General features: G+C 52.8%; 1 protein-coding gene across 1 annotated transcript; it reads right to left on the bottom strand.

Moving 5' to 3' along the window:
• Nucleotides 1-12,150: 12,150 nt before the first annotated feature.
• On the bottom strand, nucleotides 12,151-20,962 carry LOC124688616. The gene is made up of 6 exons (XM_047222271.1): nucleotides 20,892-20,962; nucleotides 20,675-20,714; nucleotides 20,477-20,501; nucleotides 19,982-20,132; nucleotides 13,087-13,303; nucleotides 12,151-12,465 (listed from the first exon to the last, which is right to left on the bottom strand). The coding sequence occupies exons 2-6, from the start codon at nucleotides 20,709-20,711 to the stop codon at nucleotides 12,362-12,364; spliced, it is 534 nt and encodes a 177-aa protein (XP_047078227.1). The 5' UTR covers nucleotides 20,712-20,714; nucleotides 20,892-20,962; the 3' UTR covers nucleotides 12,151-12,361.
• Nucleotides 20,963-22,875: the final 1,913 nt, after the last annotated feature.

The raw sequence follows: 22,875 nt of genomic DNA, 5'->3' as shown, positions 1-22,875 counted from the left end.
GTCTACGCCGGCTACTGATGAGGAATCAGAGGAAGAAGCAGAGGAAGATTCCTCGCTAGACATTGGTTTGGAGGCAAAAAAAAACAGAAATCCCACAGTTGAACCCCGCGTGAAGATCTACGAGTAAGAAGAAAATCAAAGAAAAAGAGGAAATAAGAACACTGTCGACCCAAGATCTGGAAAACGAGCAAAGGGAGAGCAGACTGAGATTGGTACTAACCTGAGGCGGCGCGGTCGCTGGGGAAGACGTTCACCGGCGAAAGAACGAGCCTACGGTCGCCGGCGAGCATCGTCGACGGCGAAGCGGTGAAGGGCGCGAAGAAGCAAGAATGCTGCGGTCGCAACGGAGGCGCTGCGAAAGATTTCCGCACGGCGAGGTCCGGCGGAGACGCGGCGTGAGTTCGCCGGACGGCAGAGCTCGCGCGGACGACAGCGAACGAAGAACGGCGGAGGCGCAGCGAGCGAGGAGCACTGTGCGCGAAGAATGGGGAATGCGAGAAGAGGAAGAAGAGGCGATGATTCCTACTTAAATAGAAGGGAGAAGATGGGCCGAAAACCGCTGGGCCACGGTGGTTCGCTCCGCGGGCCGCGACGGTTCGCACCACGGGCCGCCACGTGGCGAGGAGGTACACGCGAAAAAATAAGAAGACACACGGAGACACACACAGATCCGAAGTGGCTAGTGGGATCCGCAGTGGTGCATTTAATGCACGCGCGGGAGTCGAAGCGAAATGACCACTGACACTGGCGCGCCAGTTAACAGTGCGCATGTCACTGACAGGCGCGGGGCCCGAGATATTCTCGACTTCGCCGAGGAAAGAGTAAATGCGAATGATACCGGAGAAAAGAGATGCCGGGGAATACCTTGCAAAGAGAGAAAAGACAAATAAGGGCAAAGATGCCGGATCCAAGTTCAAAGCCGGAGAAATTAAACCGGTATCCTAAAAACATGAAAACCTGGCATGGTCTGTAGGATAGAATCCGCCAGACTATACCAGCTTCGGGGACTAATGTTGGGGGGATAACCCCAGGTATGCCAAAGGCATGCCAAACCGGATGGTTTGAGCCATCGAGATACCGGTTTAATATTCTTACCGGAACACAAAGATAAGAATTTGGCTAAGTGAAGCTAAGCCGGTATCCCCAAGAGGGGTATACCGGAATCGGATAAAGAAGATACCGGAAAGAAGGGCCTGTCGGCAGGACTGGTCAAAGATTCTCTTCAGAGCTAGAAGACAAGGATGAGCTAAGCAAAGTGGCTTTAATCAGAGCCCTGGCGCCAAAGAGAGAGGTGACGCTGAAAGAAGCCGGAGGACGTCAGCGTCCCTGATTAAAGAAGACCCCGGCGTCATCTATGATTAAAGTAGCTTTGTAAAGTAGTTTGTCCAGTCAAAGATGCCATTAGGGTTTCTTGTTCTGTAAGCCACACTCTCCCCTATATAAGGAGAGGGGGCACTGCCTCATACGGGCGCGTGTTGATACAAGAGATTAGACGATAGACCTTGTACCCAAGAACCTGTAACCATGTGGAGATCAATGAAGCTAGCGATCTAGTAAAGAGTTCTTCCTCTTGTCTCTCTTCTTGCGTACCGGCCTTTGGCTGAGTTCTTGAGGAAAGCATCCGGAAGTTCATCCCACCTAGTCGCAAACCCTCCCCCGAATCCTCTAGCGCCCATTCGGCCCCAACTTAAGCCATCCCATGGCATCTGCTCGTTCGCCACGACGACACAAGAAGTCTCTTGTGTCCCCAACACACCTAATACACTTGTCAGATGTATAGGTGCACTAGTTCGACAAAGAGATAGTGAAATACAAGTAATATGGATGAATATGAGTGGTAATAGCAATCTGAATAAAATATGGCAGCAAGCAAACATGTAGCAAAATAGTAAATAAACGGAGATTCGATGTTTGGAAACAAGGCCTAGGGATCATACTTTCACTAGTGGACACTCTCAACATTGATCACATAACTGAAACTACTCTACACTCTCTTGTTGGATAACAAACACCATTCGTTGTGTAGGGCTACAAGAGCACCTCAATGCCGGAGTTAACAAGCTCCACAACATTCGATGTTCATATTTAAGTAACCTTAGAGTGCATGATAGACCATTGCAATTTAGACCGAGTACTAACATAGCATGCACACTGTCAACATCAGCTATGAAAGGGGGAATAGATCGCATCAATACTATCATAGTAATAGTTAACTTCATAATCTACAAGAGATCACAATCATAGCTTATACCAAGTACTACATGATGCACACACTGTCAACATTACATCATGGAGGAGGAATAGACTACTTTAATAACATCACTAGAGTAGCACATAGATGATATTCAACTAGATCACAAAGAGAGAGATGAACCACATAGCTACGGTAGAGCCCTCAGCCTCGGGGGAGAACTACTCCCTCCTCATCATGGAGACAGCGATGGCGATGAAGATGGCAGTGGTGTCGATGGAGATGCCTTCCGGGGGCACTTCCCCGTCCCGGCAGGGTGGCGGAACAGAGACTTCTGTCCCCCGAATCTTGGCTTCGCGATGGCGGCAGCTCTGGAAGGTTTCTCGTATCGTGGCTTATTCGTGTCGAAGTTTTAGGTCACGAAGACTTATATAGGCGAAGAAACGGAGTCGGAAGGGGTCTGGGGGTCCCACACACCAGGGGGGCGCCCCCCTGTGGCCGCGCCGCCACCACGTGTGGGGCCACCAGGGCTCCCCTCTGGTCCCTCTCTGGCTCTCTGGAAGCTTCCGTGAAATATAAGATACCGGGTTTTGATTTCGTCCAATTTCGAGAATATTTCCTTACTAGGATTTCTGAAACCAAAAACAGCAGAAAACAGGAACTGGCACTTCGGCATCTTTTCAATAGGTTAGTTCCGAAAAATGCATAATAATGACATAAAGTGTGTATAAAACATGTGTGTATCATCATAAAAAGTAGCATGGAACATAAGAAATTATAGATACGTTGGAGACATATCACGCCCCAGCGGAGGGGGCGCTCTGGAGAGCGGTCAGGAGCGCGGGATCCCACGGGGTCGCACCCGGGGGGCGGCGTAGGCCGGGGCAGGCTGGGGCGCCGCATAGAATGCCTGGTGGGAGGCTGGACGCGGCCCCATAATGCCCGGGTAGGGGGTACGCGGCACGGGCATGGAGTAGGCGTGAACAACCCCGGTCCACGGGTTGTGACCGGCAGTCCATGGCGGAGGGGTGGTGTACTGCGGGGGACGAGGCGCGGGGGCGGTGGCATTGGTGCCACCATTTCCACCGCCACGGCAACGACGACCGCGGCGTCTACCGCCAGAAGGAGCCGACTGCCCGGTCCAGGGGCCGGTCTGGCCGGCCTGGGCGCCGGCGTGGCCAGTCCAGGGGCCGGTCTGGCCGGCCTGGTGACCGGACTTGCCGGTCCACGGTCTGGTCTGACCGGGCGGCAGGCCGGCGGCGGGGAAACCCGGTGGCGGACCCATGGGACGAGGCGCAGGGGCATGGGGCGCGGGAGTCTGGGCACCACGGGAGAAGCCAGCGGTGAAGGCGGTGTGGGCCGCCCGAGCCCGGAGATGCTTGAGGCGGTGCTCCTCGAGGCGTAGGTAGGCCACGGCCTGCTCGAAGGTGGGCGTGGTGAGGAGCGTGAGGTTGGAGGCGGCGTTGCTGAGATCCTCGCCGAGACCCGACGACAGGGTGGAGAGCATGATCTTGTCATCGATTGGGAACTCCAAGTCACGGAGCTCGTCAGAGAGAATCTTTAGCTTGAGGGCGTTCTGGTGGGTGCCGAAGAACTCCTGCTGGAGGAAGGTGACCCGCTGGATTTTGTTGTCGGTGAAGAGGCCGGTGATGTTAGCCCAGACCGTGTGGGCGGAGTCGCCGTCGCGGACGACGGTGTGAAAGATGTCGTTGGAGACGGTCTGGTAGAACCAGCGGATGATGGTGGCATCGATGGCGAGCCACTCGGGGTCGTGCGGCATGGCGAGGAGGTCGATGGTGCCGTCAACGTGATCGAGGAGATCATACTCGCGGAAGAGCAACCCGAAGTACGTCTTCCACGGGACGAAGTTGGCAGCGGTGGTGGAGAGCTTCAGCGGCACGCGCTCGGCGATGGGGATGTTGCGGATGACGGTGACGGAGGGGCCGACGAAGGGGTTGCTGCTGCCGGCGCCGGAGGAGTTGAAACCGGAGCCGGAGGAGTCGAAGCGCTCCATGGCGGAAGTGGTGGTAGGGGGCGGAATCGGCTAGGGTTAGGGTTGGAGTGGGGAGAGGCGGCGGTGGGAGATGGGGAGCCGGCGGCGCCCGGGGAAGAGGAGGCGGCGGCTAGGGTTGGTGGCCGGCGGTGCCCTAGGGAGGAGGGGGCGGCGGCTAGGGAGGAGGGGCGGCGACTAGGGTTGGTGGCCGGCGGCGCCCTAGGGAGGAGGTGGCCGGCGGCGCCCCAAGGAGAGAGGAGGGCGGCGGCTAGGGCAGGACCCGAAGGGTCTCTGATACCATGTAGAAGAGTTATTGGGGATTGCACAACACCAATAGGGCCGGCTGCTCATGTTTATATAGGCGGACACATCTACAATTACAGGTACAACCCTGAGAAAACACAGGGACCTATACCTATACAATATGTTACTCAACAGCACGGACTAACACCATAGGGTATTTATCTTCCCATTCGGTATCCATCAAAACACGGTCTAGTTTTTCGTATAAGAGCTCAGGTAAACTGTTGGCCCAAGTAAACTGTCGACCGGACATAAAGACCTCTCTTAAATCAAGGCTGTCATTGACAACATTAAATATGAAAGGTCAATGTCCATCAAAATGACCTTTACTTTTCTCGTGCGGAAACCTCAACAAATTAAAATCCCCTCCAATCAAAATTGGATGTGGATTTTCTTTTTTGAGGTTAACCACCTCACGAAGAAAGTCAGCCTTAAAAGCATCCTGGGCGGCACCATACATAGCAACCAGACTCCAAATGAAACCATCCGCCTTATTCTGAATGTCGAGTTTAATGTGGTACTCTCCATCAGAACTACCGCACCCTAGCCTATCGCACCCCGCCTCCCAACCCTCCCGCCGCCGCCGGCAGCGCCGCGGGGGCAAAGATCTCGGGGCGTGGCGGTGGCGGGGGCCTTCCCTCGTGACATGTCGGGAATGGCGGCCAAGGAGTCTGTCACGCGGCGGCGGCCCTTCCGCCTCCTGGGGCGGCGGCGGCCGGACGAGGACGAAGGGGCGGCGGCGGCGGCCCTCCCGTGGATGATCTAGCTGCGGGTTGTGGCCTCCCCTCCCATCGGCGGCATGCCGGCGGTGGTGGCTGGTGGAGGCAGACAACGCCTTTCCCTCCACCTCTCGCTGGTGAGGGGCGATGATCTTGGGCTTCTCCCGCGGTACGAGGACGCCCGGGGCAGCAGCCTTGGGTTCGACGGTGGAGGTGACCCTCTTCTTTGCCGGAGAGGATCGGCCTGCGGTTGGTGGTGGTGGATCTATTGATCTATCACGGCGTTCTGGCGGCGAGATGGAGGAGCTTGGAAGCCGGCGATGGTGTCACCGATGGAGGGTTGGAGTGGCCAGCCCAGGGTGGTCGTCGACGTGGGGGTCTGACCTGAATAAAGGCGGTGGTCCTAGGGCCTCTCTTGCGTGAAGAGGAGGACCTACCGGAGGCCTGGACTCGTGATCTGGCCGGAGTGTTGAGTTCCGAAAGGCTCCGCCGGCGAATGTAACAGTGCTTTTGCCTGGAGTTTGCTGGATCGGTGGTATTCGGTCGTGCGCACCCATGCTTTTATTCCGACCGATTGGTTCTGAAGGGAGCGGCGCGAGGCTCTTTTTCTGTGTTGACATCAAGTGACTATGGATGCATGATGAAAGTCAGAAGAAGGGAATTTCATGAAGGCGGGAGGGGAGGACTAGCTAAGGGAGGTTCAAGTCTCCGCACTGTTGAGGGACTTGCTTGGTGTTCCGGGCTTCACAGCAGCGGTATGAAAGTGGGGGCGCCAACACAGGTGAAGTTTAGATTCCTACCTTTCAGGGTGAAAACCCAAGGTCTGGCCTTAACTGGTTGTGCCTGGCAATGACCTTTTTGGAGGCATTGTTTTGAGAGTGGGGACTATCTTCAGGGTGAAAATCTAAGATCTTTGATCGGCGACGACAGTGTTAGAGCACTGTTCCCTTCTTGGAGGCGTCGTTTTTGGAGAGTCTGTATTTCAGGTGTTGTCTTGGCGGTGGATGTATTGCTGTTGTTAGGCCCGAGATACTGTAGCGGGACTTTTGTTTCTTAGTTTTTTTTTCTTTTTTTTTGGTTGTGTGCATCCGTAGTGCCATTAGGGTGGTGCGGTGTTGCAGAGGCTGCGTGCTAATTGGTATCTTTTGATATTAATATATTACCTTTATCGGAAAAAAACAGGCAACATCATTAATGTGCCACCTCACCAAATCCTCAGATATATAATCCTGATATTTTTTAGAGAAACTCCTCCGATAAAATGGTCATTAAGAGCATCTCCAGTCGCGTCCCCCAAAGAGCGCCGAATTGAGCGTTTGGCGGACGTCGCTCCCCAACCGCGTCCCCCAAACGCCGCCCCAATCAGGAATTCAAAATGTTGCATTGAAAAGAGATCGTTCCCGCCGAATCGTCGCGATCAGAGTAGCGGCGATCAAAGTAATGGGCGCGCGATGATATTACAGACCATAGTGCATGCTAAATTAGAAGAAGGGGTTGGTCGACGGCAACGTATCCTGAGTCGACGCAGACCCTTCGATCACGATGACCTCGTCGCGATCTGCCTGGTGTTGTGCATGCTCCGTCTGCTCCGCCGCCGTCGCATAGGCCGACGCAGGTGTAGCAGTCGAAGACGCGTCAGCCGACTCTTGCTCCGCGGTTGCTGCCGATGCCGCTTCCTGGGCCGCCGCGTCGGCCGCAGCGTCGGCCGCCGCCATTTTGGCTTCGATGTCGCCGAGGATCTGGCCTTTGAAGAAGTTGTGCGCCGCCCGCTTCCGGGGAGACATTCCCTCTGTCGACGCTCTCAACAGGGACATGTCGTCCCTGCGTTTCTTGAGCTCCAACTTCTCCTCTTGCCTCTTGAGCAGCTCCGCCCACCTTTCGTCGGCCTTTTTGTCGCGGGAGAGAAAGGTCGAGGAAACGTCGGCGAGGCATTTCGTGATCGACGCCTGCGTCTTCTCACACGACTCGGCGTCGGCCAAGGCGGCCTTGGCAGCCTTGTTGCCAGTAGGACGCCCCGCCGACGTTGCCAGCGGCGCGTCCAGATCAATGGCGTCCTTCCCCTTGGACAGTGACAGGCGCGTCAACCGCCATTTCTCGTTCCCTTTGATCTTGGTATAGCAATGCATCAGCGAGAACGACTTATGCCCATCCGAGTTCCTCCTGTAAACCTCCATGGCCCTATCAAACTAGCCAAAGGAAGCGGAATCATTTCATCGAACACAATGTAGGCGCTATAGATTATGGAAGAAAGAGTCGTACCATTTGGGAGACGTCGGCGCTGATGTCGGCTCTGATCACTAAGTCGTGATGGTATCCATGGAAGGAGTTCACCGACGCCTGGATGATGGCCCATCGCGTCGACATTGCCTTTTGGCTCCTCTTCATTGTCACTTTGTTGTAGTCGCTGTTGATGAGCTTGCGCTCATTGAACTCGGCCTTGATCCTCGCCCAATACTTCCCGTATTTTTGGTTGGCACCGATGATGGAGTCATGGCTCACCGTCGCCCACGACTCGCACAGAAAAAGATCCTCCAAAACCGTCCACTTGGGGCCTCGTGTGCCCGACGCCTTCTTCTTCGTCCTCACGCCGTCCGCGTCTACCTCCACGAGATCATCGTCACTGGCACCCTCCTCGTCCTCTTCCTCGCCGCCCTCTTCGTCCTTGTCGTCATCCTCGTCCTCCCCCTCCTCCTCTTCATCGTCCTCCTCGTCCTCACCCCCGCCCTCTTCCTCAGCACCCACAACACCGGCGCCGTCGAATTCGAGCGGCCCCCTACGGCTGCGTGAAAGGGTCGCCGTCCGGACCGGGTCCTGGCTCGCGCTGCTCGTACGCCGGGGAGTAGAGGTTGTTGGGGTTGAAGCCGCCATGCGGCAGCGCATCCTGGTAGTGGGGCGACAAGTTAGGCGTCACGCACCCGGGAGTGCCGGAGGGGCCATTGTTGTAGAAGGCGAATGACGACGGAGAGAACACTCCCGGAACGTACACCGGCACGTTCGTATTATATGGGCTCGCGTTGGTGGCGGCGAGACACCCGATCATTATGTGCTGGTGCTGGCGCGCCGCCAGAGCCTTCTTCTCCTGCTCCGCCGCCCTCCGTCCTTTCCGCTCCGCCGTCGCCATCCTCCGGCGCAGACAATCTTGCTGCCATTGATCTTCCGTCCATCCTTCCGGCTTCTTCTTCGGAGCCAGCGCCTTCCGCGGTTTCGTGAACGGCGCTTTCGCCCCTTTCGTTGCATTGCCCGACGGCTACTTGGCCGCTTTCTTGGCCATCTTTTTGGGGGCTGTCGGCGGCGCCATGGAATGGGGAGAGGGTAGCGGCGGCGGGTGGACGGCGGGAGGGAGAAACAAATCGGCAGGATATGTGTTGGGAGGCCAAAAATACGCGGCGGGATAGGCGCGATATGTCAGGAGGGGCGGGATTTGGCGGGAGTGGGAGAAGATTTTTCACTGAGCCGCTGACGCGTCGGCCCCGCCACTCCCCGTGTCGCTTTTCGTTCTGTCCGGCGTGCCCGAAGCGTCCCCTGTGGAACGGGGACGGGCTCGGGGCGCCGGACACCGTATCGGGGGGTGCCGGACAAAAATGGGCTTTAGGGGACACGGTTGGAACAGTTTTTTAGTTCGGCGCGTCCCAAATTCTAAATCTTACAGAGACACGCATAAGCTTTTAATACTCTCCGTGCCGACTGCCGACTGCCGACTGCCGACTGCCGACTGCCGACCCATCGTTTCCTCTTCCAATTACCGATCTCCCCACCAAAGCTGTGTCTATCTTCTTCGTGTTCGGCCCACAAGAAACTGAACAGGGGCATTGACGCAGAAGAAACTGAACGGGGATGGCTAATGAAGGAAGCCAATCAGTTGTTGCTTGCTTTTAAGGGCATCTCCAACCAGGCTACCCAAACGGACAAACGGACATCAGATTGGTCCGTTTGGGTAAAATCTGCTCCCAACGGGCCGATCCAAATTAAAAACGGACAGCTGCCGCGTCCGGAACGACCCAAAGCCGGACCAAATTTACGTGGCTTTTGGGGCGAGCCGGACAAGCGCGTGCGTCCATTTTCATCCGCACATGTCCGTTCATGGCCCATTTGTCAGTGACAAAAAAGTCCCCATATCATCTCTCTCCTCTATCTCTCTCTGTTCACTTTTTTTGGCCATGGATACCTCCATTCTCCCCGTCGGATTGGAGCTCGCCTAGCTAACCTTCGTCGTCGCTCTCGCCTGGAGACTCCCGGCTCCGCCGCCTCCTCTTTTTTTCATTCCAAGTAGAAGTCGCCGGAGCCGCAATGGTCGTGGTGCCGCTGGAGCGGGCGCGGAGGTCGCCGGGGCAAGCTGGGTGTGGTAGGGCGGGGCAACCCGAGCGTCGGCAGCGGGGGTGTAGCGGGCCGGAGCTGTCCGTGCGGTGGCGGAGCCGGCCGCGCGAGGCACAGAGCGGGGCGCCGCCGGCCGCGTCGGCCATGCGCGGGCACGGGCGAGCCCCGGGCACGGCGGCCATGGGAGAGCTCCTTCAAGCCCCGGCAGGGCGGCCACGGGCGAGCCCGGCGCACGGCGGCGGCCACGGGGCCGGCGCACGGCGGCGACCACGGGGCGAGCCCCGGCACGGCGGCCACCGGAGAGGCCCTTCGAGCCCCGGGCAGTGGCGGCTACGGGCGAGCCCCGGCGCACGGCGGCGGCCACGGGAGAGCCCCGTCGAACCCCGGGCACGGCAACCTCCGGCGTGGCGCGCACGGCGGCGACCACGGGCGAGCCCCGGGCACGGCGGCCACTGGAGAGGCCCTTCGAGCCCCGGGCAGGGCGGCTACGGGCGAGCCCCGGCGCACGGCGGCGGCCACGGGAGAGCCCCGTCGAACCCCGGGCACGGCGACCTCCGGCGTGGCGCGCACGGCGGCGGCCATGGGCGAGCCCCGGGCACGGCGGCCACGGGAGAGCCCCGTCGAGCCCCTCCACGGCGCAGATGAAGCTCCAGGTGAGCGCCGCTCTCGGCACGCGCGGGCACGGGCACATCTGGACGCGGGGAAGGAGGGCGGCCGCTTACCGGCGTGCAGCGCTCTCCCAACAGCCGCACGGCGACGCTGGGGGCGGCCTAGACCTCCGGCGTGGCGTAGCGCAGCGTGGCGTGGCGCGGCGACCTCCGGGATGGCGTGCCGAGCGCGGCCTTCGGCGTGCCAACTAGTACTACTAGAGGAAGAAGGAGGAGAAATAATTATTTGGGTCAGAGGGTTGGGCGTTGAGTGCGATCCAAACGGATTCACGGACCGAAACGTTGTCCGCGTGTCCGCGCGACGACCCAAACGACCCAAAACGGACGTCCGTTTGGGTCGCGCGGTTGGAGATGCCCTAAATACCTTGCTGTATTTCGATTCTCTCCACCCCCATCATCCTCCGCATGGGAAAAGGAACCCATTGTATGGGAAATACTTCAAGAAGTTATGCGAGGACCCGTTTGGGTCGCGCGGTTGGAGATGCCCTAAATACCTTGCTGTATTTCGATTCTCTCCACCCCCATCATCCTCCGCATCAGTACACACGCCTGTTAAGATCAGCATGTCGATCTCGGTTTCTCTTCTCGGTCTTCCCCAGATTCACCATTTTCTTATTCCGATTTCCCGAGATACCGTCTACCAACGGCACCGCTTGAATACTGTCATGAATACTAATGCTCAAGGCCCTGATTTCTTACGCTTTAGTATGTTGTTACTTCAGGATGTGCTATTCTTCAGATGAGTCACAGCCTGACGATGATTTGGTGCTTCTCTCCGTCAGCTCGAATTCATGTACAAGCAACAGCAAGATTTGGTAGGTATTCTAGGCATATGTTAACCAAATCCATATTTTACTTGCTATCTAGAACCTACTATCTTGAATCAATAAAAAGGAATGTGTTATGATCGTTGTGTCCCTTCAAATATTAACTGTGACATTCGTCCGTAATTATCATTCTCTGTTATACGCTGTAGCGCCATGAAATGCAAGCTTCAATTCCATGCCATAAAAGAAAAGAAGTATCCAGCAAGATTTGATACGTATGCTAGGCATCTGTTAAGAAAATCTAAGACAATGTTTACTTTCTCCTAACTTATGCTCAATTTACAACTTCCTAGAACACATTTGCAGTTCATTATTTTCAAAAATTATCTGTCATTGTTTATACACTGATTTATGTTTCGAAAGAATTTGATTGACCCTATCCAGCTGTCACTTACACTGATTTACACGAGACAAGGGACCTCTGCAACTACATGACTTGCAGGGAATGCTTACACGTTTATATTAGCAATATTGATTGCGTGTTGCAGATTTTCCAAATTTGTTAACCGAAGGTAGATAATGTAACTCCGGAAGCTGATTCAAGATGTACTTAGACCCAATTGTTTGTATTGATTAAATATTTACATAGGAGGGTGGCTCTTCTTTTTAAAGTTGAATAGTTTGTGGAAAAAATTGCCAACATCAGGAGATTGATCTGTAATATTAAAGAATTAACTCATAAAGAAGAGAGCAGTAGGGGCACAACAATATCTTCTATATGATGTCTATGCAAGATCTCTACATAAATTTTTCTGCATATGTTTTTTATTTAATTTCAAATTTGTTATGCAGATGTATGCATTGTTAATGATTGCAAATCTCATAAATTTCATTACACCTTCCTTTGCAGTAGTGCATATATATGGAATTCATGCTTAATATGTTTACCAGATTGGGCACCCAGAATCCCAAACAAAATATTTCATCTTCCTATTAAACATGGCTCACAGTGTTTCATGCTTATTTTTGTACTGTTAAGTAATCTGGCCATTTTTCTGTAATATGTTTTATGCATTCGTGCTATATCATCTATTTAAACTGTTTAAGCATGATTCCCACAGCGACGCGTGTGGCATGTTCTAGTATGTCAAACAAGAGCACGGTTAATTAGCATAATATGCAACGTTTTGCTATAGATGAAATAAAATACCACCTAGATTTAGTAACATAAATGCCATCCAGAATCAATTTTGTCATGATTTACTCCACAACCACATAGGTTCCACTGATAAAACAATATTTAGGTGGCCCTAAAACAGATAAATGAAAGTAGAATAATTCAGATTGCGACTTGAACATTCATTGACAAGATAAGTTGACTGAATTAGTTCCTAATCATGTGACCATCAGTCGATGGTCCTTCCAATCATTGGTGCCTGCCTCTTGCCAAGAAAACCTTCCGGTGGGTGCAGAACACCACCAAAACAATGATCACAAATGGTTGCAGATGCTGCACATCAGTATATTGAATTAGAGACAGGATGTCGATGATTAGTTACACCATCTAAATAGTTAAAGAATATGTTCCATGTTTGAATTTTCTTGCTTTAGTGCTGAAGGGAATAATTTCTCTATGAAAGAAGTGTATAGATAACGGAATACGGACAAATGGCCCCCCAAGCTACATGTAGCTCGTTCTTTGAGATATTCAAAAAAAAATGACATTTAAAACTCTTAAATAATCGGAACAAAAATTCTAGATGTAGATAATAATGAAATCTACTAGTGTGAAAAAAATCAATACGAAATTCGTTCTATTTTAGTCTCAGAAAAAATGACAAGTATGTGGATCTAGGTGTGATGAACAGTGCTTATTCTTAAAATATGAAAATTTGTCAGATTTGTCATTATTGTGTAGACCATAATACGATGAATTTTCTATTGAGATTTTTTTATAGTGGTAGAGTTCACCATTATCTAAACCTAGAATTTTTGTTCTAATTTTTTTAAACTTGCAAATGAAATTTTCGATTTTTTTTAGAAAACGGCCACCATGGAGCTCGTCCTCCATTTGGGCTACCGAGCATTGCATTATGTAACCTGACCAACAATATAAGAAAGATCGGTATACCTGTTTGTTTATTTATCTCTCGACACATCGTCACCCTTTGTGGTCCACCTTTTCCCTCCAGTTCAGCGAAGTAGTAGTGCTTCTTTTTAATCTTCCTTTTGAATGAGAGGTGGAAGTAGGAGACGGGGTCAACATTATCCACAATGAACATATTGGATCTTCCACCCTCAACACGCTCAGGCTTAAGTCTGTGTAAGCCTTTACCCTTGTTGTCCGGCTGCATGTTTGGTTAGAGTTAGCAAAATGGTTGGTACTCCCTCGCGTTCAAAATATTTGTCGCAGGTTCTAGCTATATTTCTTTACAATTAGTGGCGATCCGTGGTGGTGGTGGTGGTAAGTCAAAATAAAACAAAGAAAAAGCCAATAAAAGCTGTCCATCGTTCCTTGATTCCGACCGCTAAAAAACTTCATCTATTCACGGTAAAAAAAACAATGTAGCTAGCTGACGGAGTCCACGTCTCTACCTTGACAACAAAATAAAGACGCCCGGCCCTTGATCGAGAGCTCCATTACAAGCTCGCGTCCTAGGCTCCCAGCGGCGGCCGACCAGACCACTCGGCTAATCTCCATGCATGCACATCATGAACGACAACAAATCGACGCAGAGACGGGGGGACGAGGAGCTCCTCGGCGAGTCGCCCGTGTTAGATTGTTTATACTATATTTGTACATGTTGTACCAAATCCTAATTGGCCAAGTTGCCTAATAATGTACAAAGACCAGGAACCCCACAGCCTTAGCGTGCGAAGCTTTCCCCAAAACCCTCTCCTACGGTTCTGCATGGTATCAACGCTTCGATCCTAACCCTAGCCGCCACCTGCCACCCTAGCCCATCCTCTTCCACTGCACGATGTCAACAGCTGCCGCCCTCTCCAATGGGTTCTCCAGCGCCATCGTCACCACCTTTGGTGTCGCCGCTCCCGCCACCGTCCCTCTCGGTGGTGATCCTTGTCAGGCCAGCCTGGTTGTCCTTTCCTTCAACGTCGGCAACTACACAAGTGGTGCGTCTACATGCGCGCGACTCTCGGCCGCGCCGGTTACATCGGCCACATCGACGGCACTACCGACGTCTCCCCCAACGATGCTGCCTGGTGCACCTCCGAGTACACCGCCCTCAACGTCCTCCATGCCTCCATCAAGGAATACATTACCGACATGATCCTCACGAGCGACCAAACCGCTTCACCGTGAACAAGGCGAGCAAGGCCATCTATCTTGACAACGATTTTCGCCAACTTGTGCAGGGATCCTTGACCATCCACGAGTACTGCCGTCGGCAGAAGCAACTAGCGGACGCCCTCGCTGACAATGACTCACCAGTGACCAACCACAACCTCGTCCTCAACATTCTGCACGGTGTTGGCCTGAGTTTCTCCTCCGCCGCCACGATCATCTCCATGACCGACCCTCTGCCAACCTTCCTTCGAACGTGTGGCATACTGCTAATCGAGGAGATGTAGTAGGCGAACGGCACGGCCCAACGTCGCGTCTACCACCCTGGTCGCGCAGACCCGCGCCCCCGCTCCGCCATGCCCTGACCCGGGCTGCCACTCCGACGCTCCCAACACCAGCAAGGGCAAGCCCATCTACCAGCCCAAGACCAAGAACGGCGGGCGTCCTGGTGGTGGCGCCGCCACGCGTTCCTGCTCGACACCTGCACCTGCGGGCCCATGGGTCTGCTTCTCGTCAGGCCGTACCATCGTCGGGCCGCATCCGCAGGCCTACCACACCACAACGGCACCTATCTACCAGTCCGTGTCATCGTCGTCCACTTCACCAACCTGGGACAACTACGCGCTCATCGTTGCGCTCAACAACATGGCCCTTCAACAAGGTGGTTGGGTCATGTACTCGGGTGCTTCGTCCCATATGACCAATGACGATGGTAATATTTTCTCTTCCACACCCGTCTTTTCCGTACTTTGTCACCGTTGGCAATGGTCACACTGCACCCATATCTTATTCTGGTCATGCTTCCTTTAGCACACCTTGCGGACATGTCTTTAAACTCAACAATGTTCTTCTAGTTTCCCACATAATCCGCAATTTGCTTTCATTCGCAAATTTACTCGCGACAATTAATGTACCGTTGAGTTTGACACCTTTGGTTTCTCTGTGAAGGACCTGAAAACCTGTCATGTGATTCTTCGTTGCAATAGTGATGGAGATCTCTACACTTTTCCTGGCACCACCTCCACTCGCCGGTCACACTCCAGCACTTTGGTCGTCACCGCCCCTGTTGTTTTGTGGCACCACCGTCTCGGTCACCCTGGACAAGATGCCATGGCCCGCCTTCAGCATTTATCTTTAATCAAGTGAAATAAGAGTGGTTGATCCCCTGTTTGCCATGCTTGCCAACGTCTACTTCAGCGTCTAGGTGTTGCGTTTGATTTGATCCATTCTTATATGTGGACATCACCCATTATTAGCAACTCTGGTTTTCGATACTATCTTATTATCGTTGATGATTATTCACATTTTTATTGGTTGTTTCCTCTACGCCACAAATCATGTGTTGCTAGTACCCTTAGAGCAAGTTCAATAATAGTCAAGTGTTGGCTATAAGATATGGTCATGTCATCTATAGTTAGCCATATAGCCAACATGTACAATAGTAAATGATAAAATTGTGCTACTATATTGATATATGGTCCACCTTCCACTCTCTCAAAGTGCATAGAAGAACGTGCAAGAGCTAGCTTTTGCATAAAAGCCCACTTCCCTTCTCTCTCCTCTTATCTCTCCTCCAACTAAGCAACAATATACTATTTTAATCCTTATAGCCAGCTAACTACTAGAATCTATTGTATTTGCTCTTACAAGGTTTTCACGTATGCTCATACAATTCAACGCCACCATACGTTCTTTAAGAACTAACAACAGCACCGAGTTTCTAAACTCCTCCCTTGATACACTTCATGCCACCCATAGCACCACCCTGCGAATATCTTGTCCTTACACATCACAGCAAAACGATAAAGCTGGGCGCCTATTCGTACCATCAACGACACCATGGGCACCATAATGTTTCACTCGCATCATCATGATACTTTTTGGGCAGAAGCTCTAGCTATCGCCACTTTTTTGCTCAATAGGCATCCTAGCAAACCCATACACTCCCTCGTACCATATACTCGCCTCCATGGCCGGTCTTCACCATATGATATGCTCCGTGTCTTCGGTTGCGTCTGCTACCCAAACATCACCTCCACTATGCAACACAAGCTCAGTCCGCGCTCCATTGCATGTGTCTTCCTTGGATATCCATCTAATCACCGCGGTTACCGTTGCTATGCCATCTCTACAGGGAAAATCATAAACTCATGATATGTTGTCTTTGATGAGACCATATTTCCTTTTCAGCTTGCAGTGGCCTCGACTACACCACCCACGGCATCACCACCTCATCTCGACGTTCTCTTTGGCGACCTGACTATCGCCCCGGATGCCCCGTCGGGCTCTGCCGCGGCCTCTCGACAGGTTGACGTGCCCCCAAGCCAGGCTGTCGCGGCTCATTCCTCTATCGCGACAGCGGATGCTGCCGCTCCTGCTCCTCGTCGTCCCTCATCAACACGCGTGCCACGGGTATCGGCAGCATCACCTGCCGCGCCTCCTGGTCTGACGGGAATCACATGCTCGGGTCGCCAAACCCGACCCGTTGATCGCCTCAGCCTCTCTGTCATCGACACATCCGTTGCTGCTGTTCCGACCACCTTTCGACAGGCAATGCAGGATCCTTGCTGGCGTGCTCCCATGGCGGATGAGCACCAGGCTCTCATTGACAATAACACATGGTCCCTAGTGCCCCAGCCACCACGTGCCAATGTTGTTACTGGAAAGTGGATCTATCGTCACAAGTTCCACTTTGATGGCACTCAGGCCAAGCTCTCTAACACTGATGGTAACCTTCTTTCGGATGCTACAAAGTACATGAGTATTGTTGGTGCCCTTTGGTATCTCACATTGACGCGCTCGGACATCTCATATGTGGTTAAGCAGATTTGCCTTCACATGCATGCTCTGCGAGCACCTCATCTAGCTTTAGTGAAGCGTGTTCTTCGCTACATCTATGGTACTATGGATTTTGGTTTGCATCTTCGTGCTTCTTCCTCGACACGTTTGACGGCATATTCTAATGCCGATTGGGCTTACTGTCCGAACTCTCGTCGCTCCACCTCCTGTTAGTGTGTCTACTACGGTGACTATCTTGGTCCTCCAAGCGTCAGGCTGTGTCGCTGCTAAATCGGAGTACCGTGTTGTTGCTCATGCCGTGGCGAGTGTTGATGGCTTCGTCAGCTTCTTCAGAAACTTCATTGCCCACTTTCCACCGCCACTCTGGTTTATTGTGACAATGTCTTCGCCATCTACATGACCTTGTGTGCCTTAGGGTGGTGCGTTGTTGCAGAGGCTGGGTGTAAGTGATATATTTTTAATATTAATATATTCCCTTTATCGAAAAACATATCCTCCAATCCTGTGCAACACAGGAGCACAAAATGGGAGGAAAGAGTTAATTGTCCCGGCAAGAATTCCCTTCGGTGGGTAAAGGTGGATCAGGGCTTGGGACCAATAACTGAAGGCCTAGATTCTAGAAGGCCAACCCACAATTCCCAAGTTCCGAATTGACCTAGGCCTTTCACTATCACCAGTAGGAAAACCCATGGCGCATCAAAGTGGTCTGCATGTGGCGTACGGCCCTGCGTCGTGGCTATCACGCCACTAATAGCCCCTCACCCGTGCGCCACGGGCGTGTGCATAGACAATGGCGCAACATAACTGTGCTCACGAAATTGTCAACTTTTTAAAGAAATTGCCACATGGCCCCGTCGGCTCCGGGTGCAAAATCGTAATCGAAGATTGAAAATCTAAACGCGGGAAATTTTAAATTTCTTCCATTGTCCAAAGATAATTAACATATGGAATAAAAAAATCTAACTACTACTACGGGCGATGGCGCGCCGTTCACCGACGGTGATGGCCCACCGCCTACTGCTCGCCCTTGTTTTGGGTGAGGTCGACGACTGGCGGCGGAGTCCATGGGCCCTGCTGCGGCTAAGCAGGGTACTCCGGGAAGGACGGGCGCGCTTGTAGCTGCCACGCCGGCGCCCGCTGGCCCCTATTGCAGCCACACCAGCCACACCGGAGGCGCTTGCTGCAGGGGTGACGGGGCCATCTGGCCGTGCCACTGCATCTATGGCAGCGCGTGAGGAGGAAGCGGCACCAGCTCCGCCACCAGCATGCTGAGCCAGATGACCTCTTCCATCCCCGGCTCCTAGTTCCAGCGCGCCTCCTTCTCCGCCTTAGACACGGGGATGGCCTCGGCGGTGGCCGCATCCTCGTTGTACCCCTAGGGCACGAGGTCCTCCATCTTGACCTCCGGCTAGGCCGAAGGTGAGGTGTCATCGTTGGCATCGTTGTTGATCGCGGCGAGGTTGCCATAGTCCTCATCGATCTAGAAGTCCCGGACTTCCGTCGTCGCGAGGCGAGCCTCGTGCTCCCACGCGAAGAAGGCACGCCAATAATCGGAACGATGATAGGCATGATCCTAGCGCAGCGCCAGCGGGAGGAGCTGGACTCGGCGGCGCACCTTCGCCTCGAACATCGGGCCGCCGACAAGCGACGACAACAGCGACACACTGGTGTGGTTCAGCTGCTAGGCGCCGTTGTACCGGATGGGATCGTCCTGACACCCCCTCCCCCCCCCCACACACACACGATGCTCCTGCTGCTGCCAATGGTGGACTTCCGCCGGCTCCACTGCAGCCTATGGGCCGACGAAATCCCACGATGCCGGGGGCGACGGCAGTTTTCCGGGCGGGAGGGGGACGAGGGCTCGAGGACGAGGCGGTTGCCAGCACTGGTGCGAGCTGCCGACCTCGTGGTCGTTGGGCCCCGGCTTTAACCACTTCGGCATGGCTGGCGCTAGCATTTGCAGTAGCGGCAATCAAGATATGTCGGCGCTAGGAAGTTGGCAGTGGGGGAGAGGTCGGCCCCAAGGCCGGTATATACTAACACGCCATTAAGACTGGCGCTAGTTACCTGCGCCTTCAGCAACAATGCTGCGCGCGGAAGTCTAAGCAGCGGGCGCTTTGATGGCCGTTGCGCCCACTACCGGTCAGCTTTCCTGCCCGCGCAAAAGCGCGTTGAGCCGGGCGTGCTTACGAGCGGTCAGTGTCCGCGCGGAAGGCCATGCGGCTTCCAACGTCAACATTGATGGCCTTGTCCGCCGGCCAGCCCTTTGCTAGCGGAGAAGGTGTCTCTCGGGCTTTGTGCGCTGGCGATTCGAACTAAACTGGTCCACCTCGCGCACGTGCCTTGCCCATAGCGCACCAAAATGTAGTGCGCCACGTACACGTGGGGTGTCTGTGCTGCACCGTGGTATGGTGCGCCGCTATTACACGGGTACGGCTCAAACCAGGCGGCCACGTTTAGCCGTGGCACACCAAAATAGTGTGGTGTACTGGTGTGCCACGTGCAAGGGTGTATTAGTGGCCCACCCCCTTTCTGGTGCGCCATGGGTAATAGCAGCGGCACCAAAAAAAAATGGCGCGCCATGGCTAATGTGTACATCCATAGCCCTTTTCCTAGTAGTGTAAATTACGGAACTCGCGTTTTCTTATATGAACATTTACGTGTATTTTACTTTTATACATGCAACATGTGTAACAATAAAAATATCGCCCGGACTAACCCACGAGCATTTAAATAGTTTGTCTAATCTTTGACAAGTTTTAAGACCAGAGGAGTTCATTACATTATGTGTAGAGGTAGAACCTAGGAAAAAAGTGTCGAGGTAGAGAAATAGAACACATTCCATTATGGCATCTAATTAGCATGCATCACAAGTAAATTGATAGTGATCCTCGAAAAAAAAAGGTGGAGTGTGTATACTCACATGATCATTGTAGAAATCACATGCCAGTTGGATGCATAGATTCGTCTGTTGCGGAGAATAAGTTGCCATATCCAATGGCCCAGGTAGTTTTTCTGGGTCAGGCATGTTACTTCGACACAACAATCTATGATCAATGAATTGCTCAGCGAGACTGCGCAGTTCAGTCACACAATTAAATTAAATGTCAACAATGAACACGCTCTGTAGTAAAACAGGTAAAAGTATAGCCAATTTGCAAAACATGGTCCACGTAAATGGCAATGACTAACACTATAGCTTTTTTAGGTAAAAAAAAACACTAGCATTTTTTTACCCAGTGAGTAGTTTCCAGCAATTCTATTTAACGTACAAAACACAGTGGACAAAGTGTAGTTTGGCATACTATTTCCGGTCTGATAAGAAACAGAAAGTAGAAATAATAGCAAAAAAATCAATTTCATTTCCTTGCTCATTCCAGTATCTTAAAGCACTCATATACATATAACTTGACCCTACCTCTTTGGAGGCCCAGGAGTCCGACCTAAAGACGAAAAACAAGGGGAAATGGAACAAAATATTAGTAAGACGAGCCTTGGACTAGAGCAAAATTCTGAAACCACTTATACACAAGGAAATTTGTACATCTACGTGAGGCATGAGGCAACAGATCTATGTATCGCGCAATAAGATACTAGCTTAATCTGTACTACACACCTGAACCTGGACCGCACGAGCTGCTGGAGGACGCCATCGGCTGCAAGAGAAAGCGAGCGGAACCCTTAGTTCCATTATTGCAAACTGGAGTAAACTAATTCCACCAAATAGATCTGGGGATGTCCAAAACAGAAGAGAATGCCACCAGCTACCTAATGGCGTAATTAAGAAGCGCATAGATCGCTAGAGAGAAACGGGAGGGGATTGAAGGTGCAACCTTGTCAGGCAGCCGTCGGCGGAGGCTGCTCTCGAGCGGAGAAGCGAGGGGGTGAGGAGGGGTGGTGGGCACTGCGGTGTGGTGTGAAGTAATAAAAAGAGTCGAACTTGGAACTCCTGTTCTTATCCGAGCACTGCGGCTGGACCGTGTCCGTACACTGTCCGTACCATCGTCGGGCGACGTGTACTCCACCCATTCGGACGACTTGGGTTGGTTCGATACAGATGTGATCTGGATGTTCTTATTAATTGTCGTGCTCCTAAGCCATCTCGGTCTGCCCACATTTTGGACACCAAAAACGTGTCTTTTATGTCCGTTTGAATTGGATTGTTGGATACCAAAACGGTTATTTTTGTGCGATTATCCGTATCTGATGTATATTTTTATTAATAGAAAATTAATTTGCATAGCACCGAAAAAAGAATAAAAACTTAACAACAAACCTTATTTAGGGTTCGCCGCCATGGATGCCTACTCCTCTCGTCGGTTTCAACGAGGTCGACGAAGACCGGAGGCACCCAAGGCCACGGCCAGCACATGGCCAGTTGTGGCGCCAGCGGTGGTGGCATTGGTGCGGGAGGAGGTGGTGTTGTGCGCGCCTAGCTGCGCCTAGGTGGTGACCGGAGGGGTCATCGAACTTCCATGAGCTAGCACAAAGTCATGTAGCTTGATGACGAGACTGTGCAACTGCTCGTATATATGGCTATGGGCGATTAACAGCTTGATCGCCTCTTCCTCCGTGAGGTCCGATGGCTGGACCTCTTGGTTCACACTGATGGCCGGAGCAGTCACCCCAACGTTGTCGAAGAGGTTTGTCATTGGGGTCCCAATCTTCGTCCTTCTCCTCGGTGTCGTCTAGGCCAATGCCTCGCTCTCGGTTGAAGAAGCCCACGTCGATGACGTATCTCACCCGGCGGCGCGGGTCGAACTCCCATCACCCGAAGGTGTGCTAGTTGAAGGAGTCGATGGCGAAAGCCAGATCCTCACGCAAGTCTGGCGGGAGGATGAAGCGGCGGAACGAGATCGCGAGTTGAGGAGCCAACCTGCCGGCAGGTTGACATCTGGCAAGGGCACAACGTGATCCTCATCGAACAGCCGACACGCGTGGTCCCGCTCCTTCTTCTAGCCAGCGCAAGGCAAGCTAGCCTCGTGGTCATGTTTGGTCTTGCTGAAGGGTTGCCCATGGCGCCAACGTGGTTGGAGGAACTTGTCGTGGGCAATTGCAATGATGAGGCTGATGAAGTGGACGCGTCCTACTTCCCTTAAAAGGGCAGTCGTGCTCCCATTGCCTTCAATACGTGGCGCGGAAGCCCAGCGCCGTCTGTGCCGGGCTGGCGCGCGAAAGGCAAGGCAGTGTCGTTACGCGGCAAGAAAACCACCATCAATGTCACCCACCAGTAATGGCGCTCTGATGACATTGGGACTCCAAGTGCAGAGTGTTGTGTTAGCAGAGTATTTTCCCCACAAGGGTGACTCGAGAGTTTATATCGAATTCTCGGGGACTGAGCAAAGAGCATTCTCTCCCTCTGTTACTCTAGCAATCATGTTGACTTGGGCATTACCCTTCGGGTAACTGATATTGCCCTATCATGTACGGCCCAACTGGAGGCCCATGAAGACACCCGATGGCAAGGTGGAGTACTACGTCGGTGCCGAAGAAGGTTCCTTGAAGAAAAAGACGAAGAGACGAAGAATACGAGGAAAGTCTAGAACTAGGATCCTTTGTAACCTAGTCGTACCCGGACAGATCTCTCGAGACCTGGCTCCCTATATAAGGGCCAGGAGAGGGGCTGCCGAGGGATATACGCAATCTTAGCTATGATAACGCGTGAAGCACACGTCCGTTGGGAACCCCAAGAGGAAGGTGTGATGCGTACAGCAGCAAGTTTTCCCTCAGTAAGAAACCAAGGTTATCGAACCAGTAGGAGATGAAAGCCACGTGAAGGTTGTTGGTGAAGGAGTGTAATGCGGCGCAACACCAGGG

Source organism: Lolium rigidum, chromosome 2, assembly GCF_022539505.1.
Source record: "Lolium rigidum isolate FL_2022 chromosome 2, APGP_CSIRO_Lrig_0.1, whole genome shotgun sequence".
Taxonomy (NCBI): Eukaryota; Viridiplantae; Streptophyta; class Magnoliopsida; order Poales; family Poaceae; genus Lolium; species Lolium rigidum.
This window is presented reverse-complemented; position numbering and strand designations above follow the sequence as displayed.

What these genes read in the sequence shown, in the direction of transcription:
- LOC124688616 (XM_047222271.1), bottom strand. Translation starts at nt 20,711, where the DNA reads ATGGCGTCCTCCAGCAGCTCGTGCGGTCCAGGTTCAG. An exon ending in GTGATTTCTACAATGATCAT is followed by an intron (nt 13,304 to 19,981) that starts GTGAGTATACAC and finishes CCAAACATGCAG; the next exon opens with CCGGACAACAAGGGTAAAGG. An exon ending in AGAGATAAATAAACAAACAG is followed by an intron (nt 12,466 to 13,086) that starts GTATACCGATCT and finishes ACTGATGTGCAG; the next exon opens with CATCTGCAACCATTTGTGAT.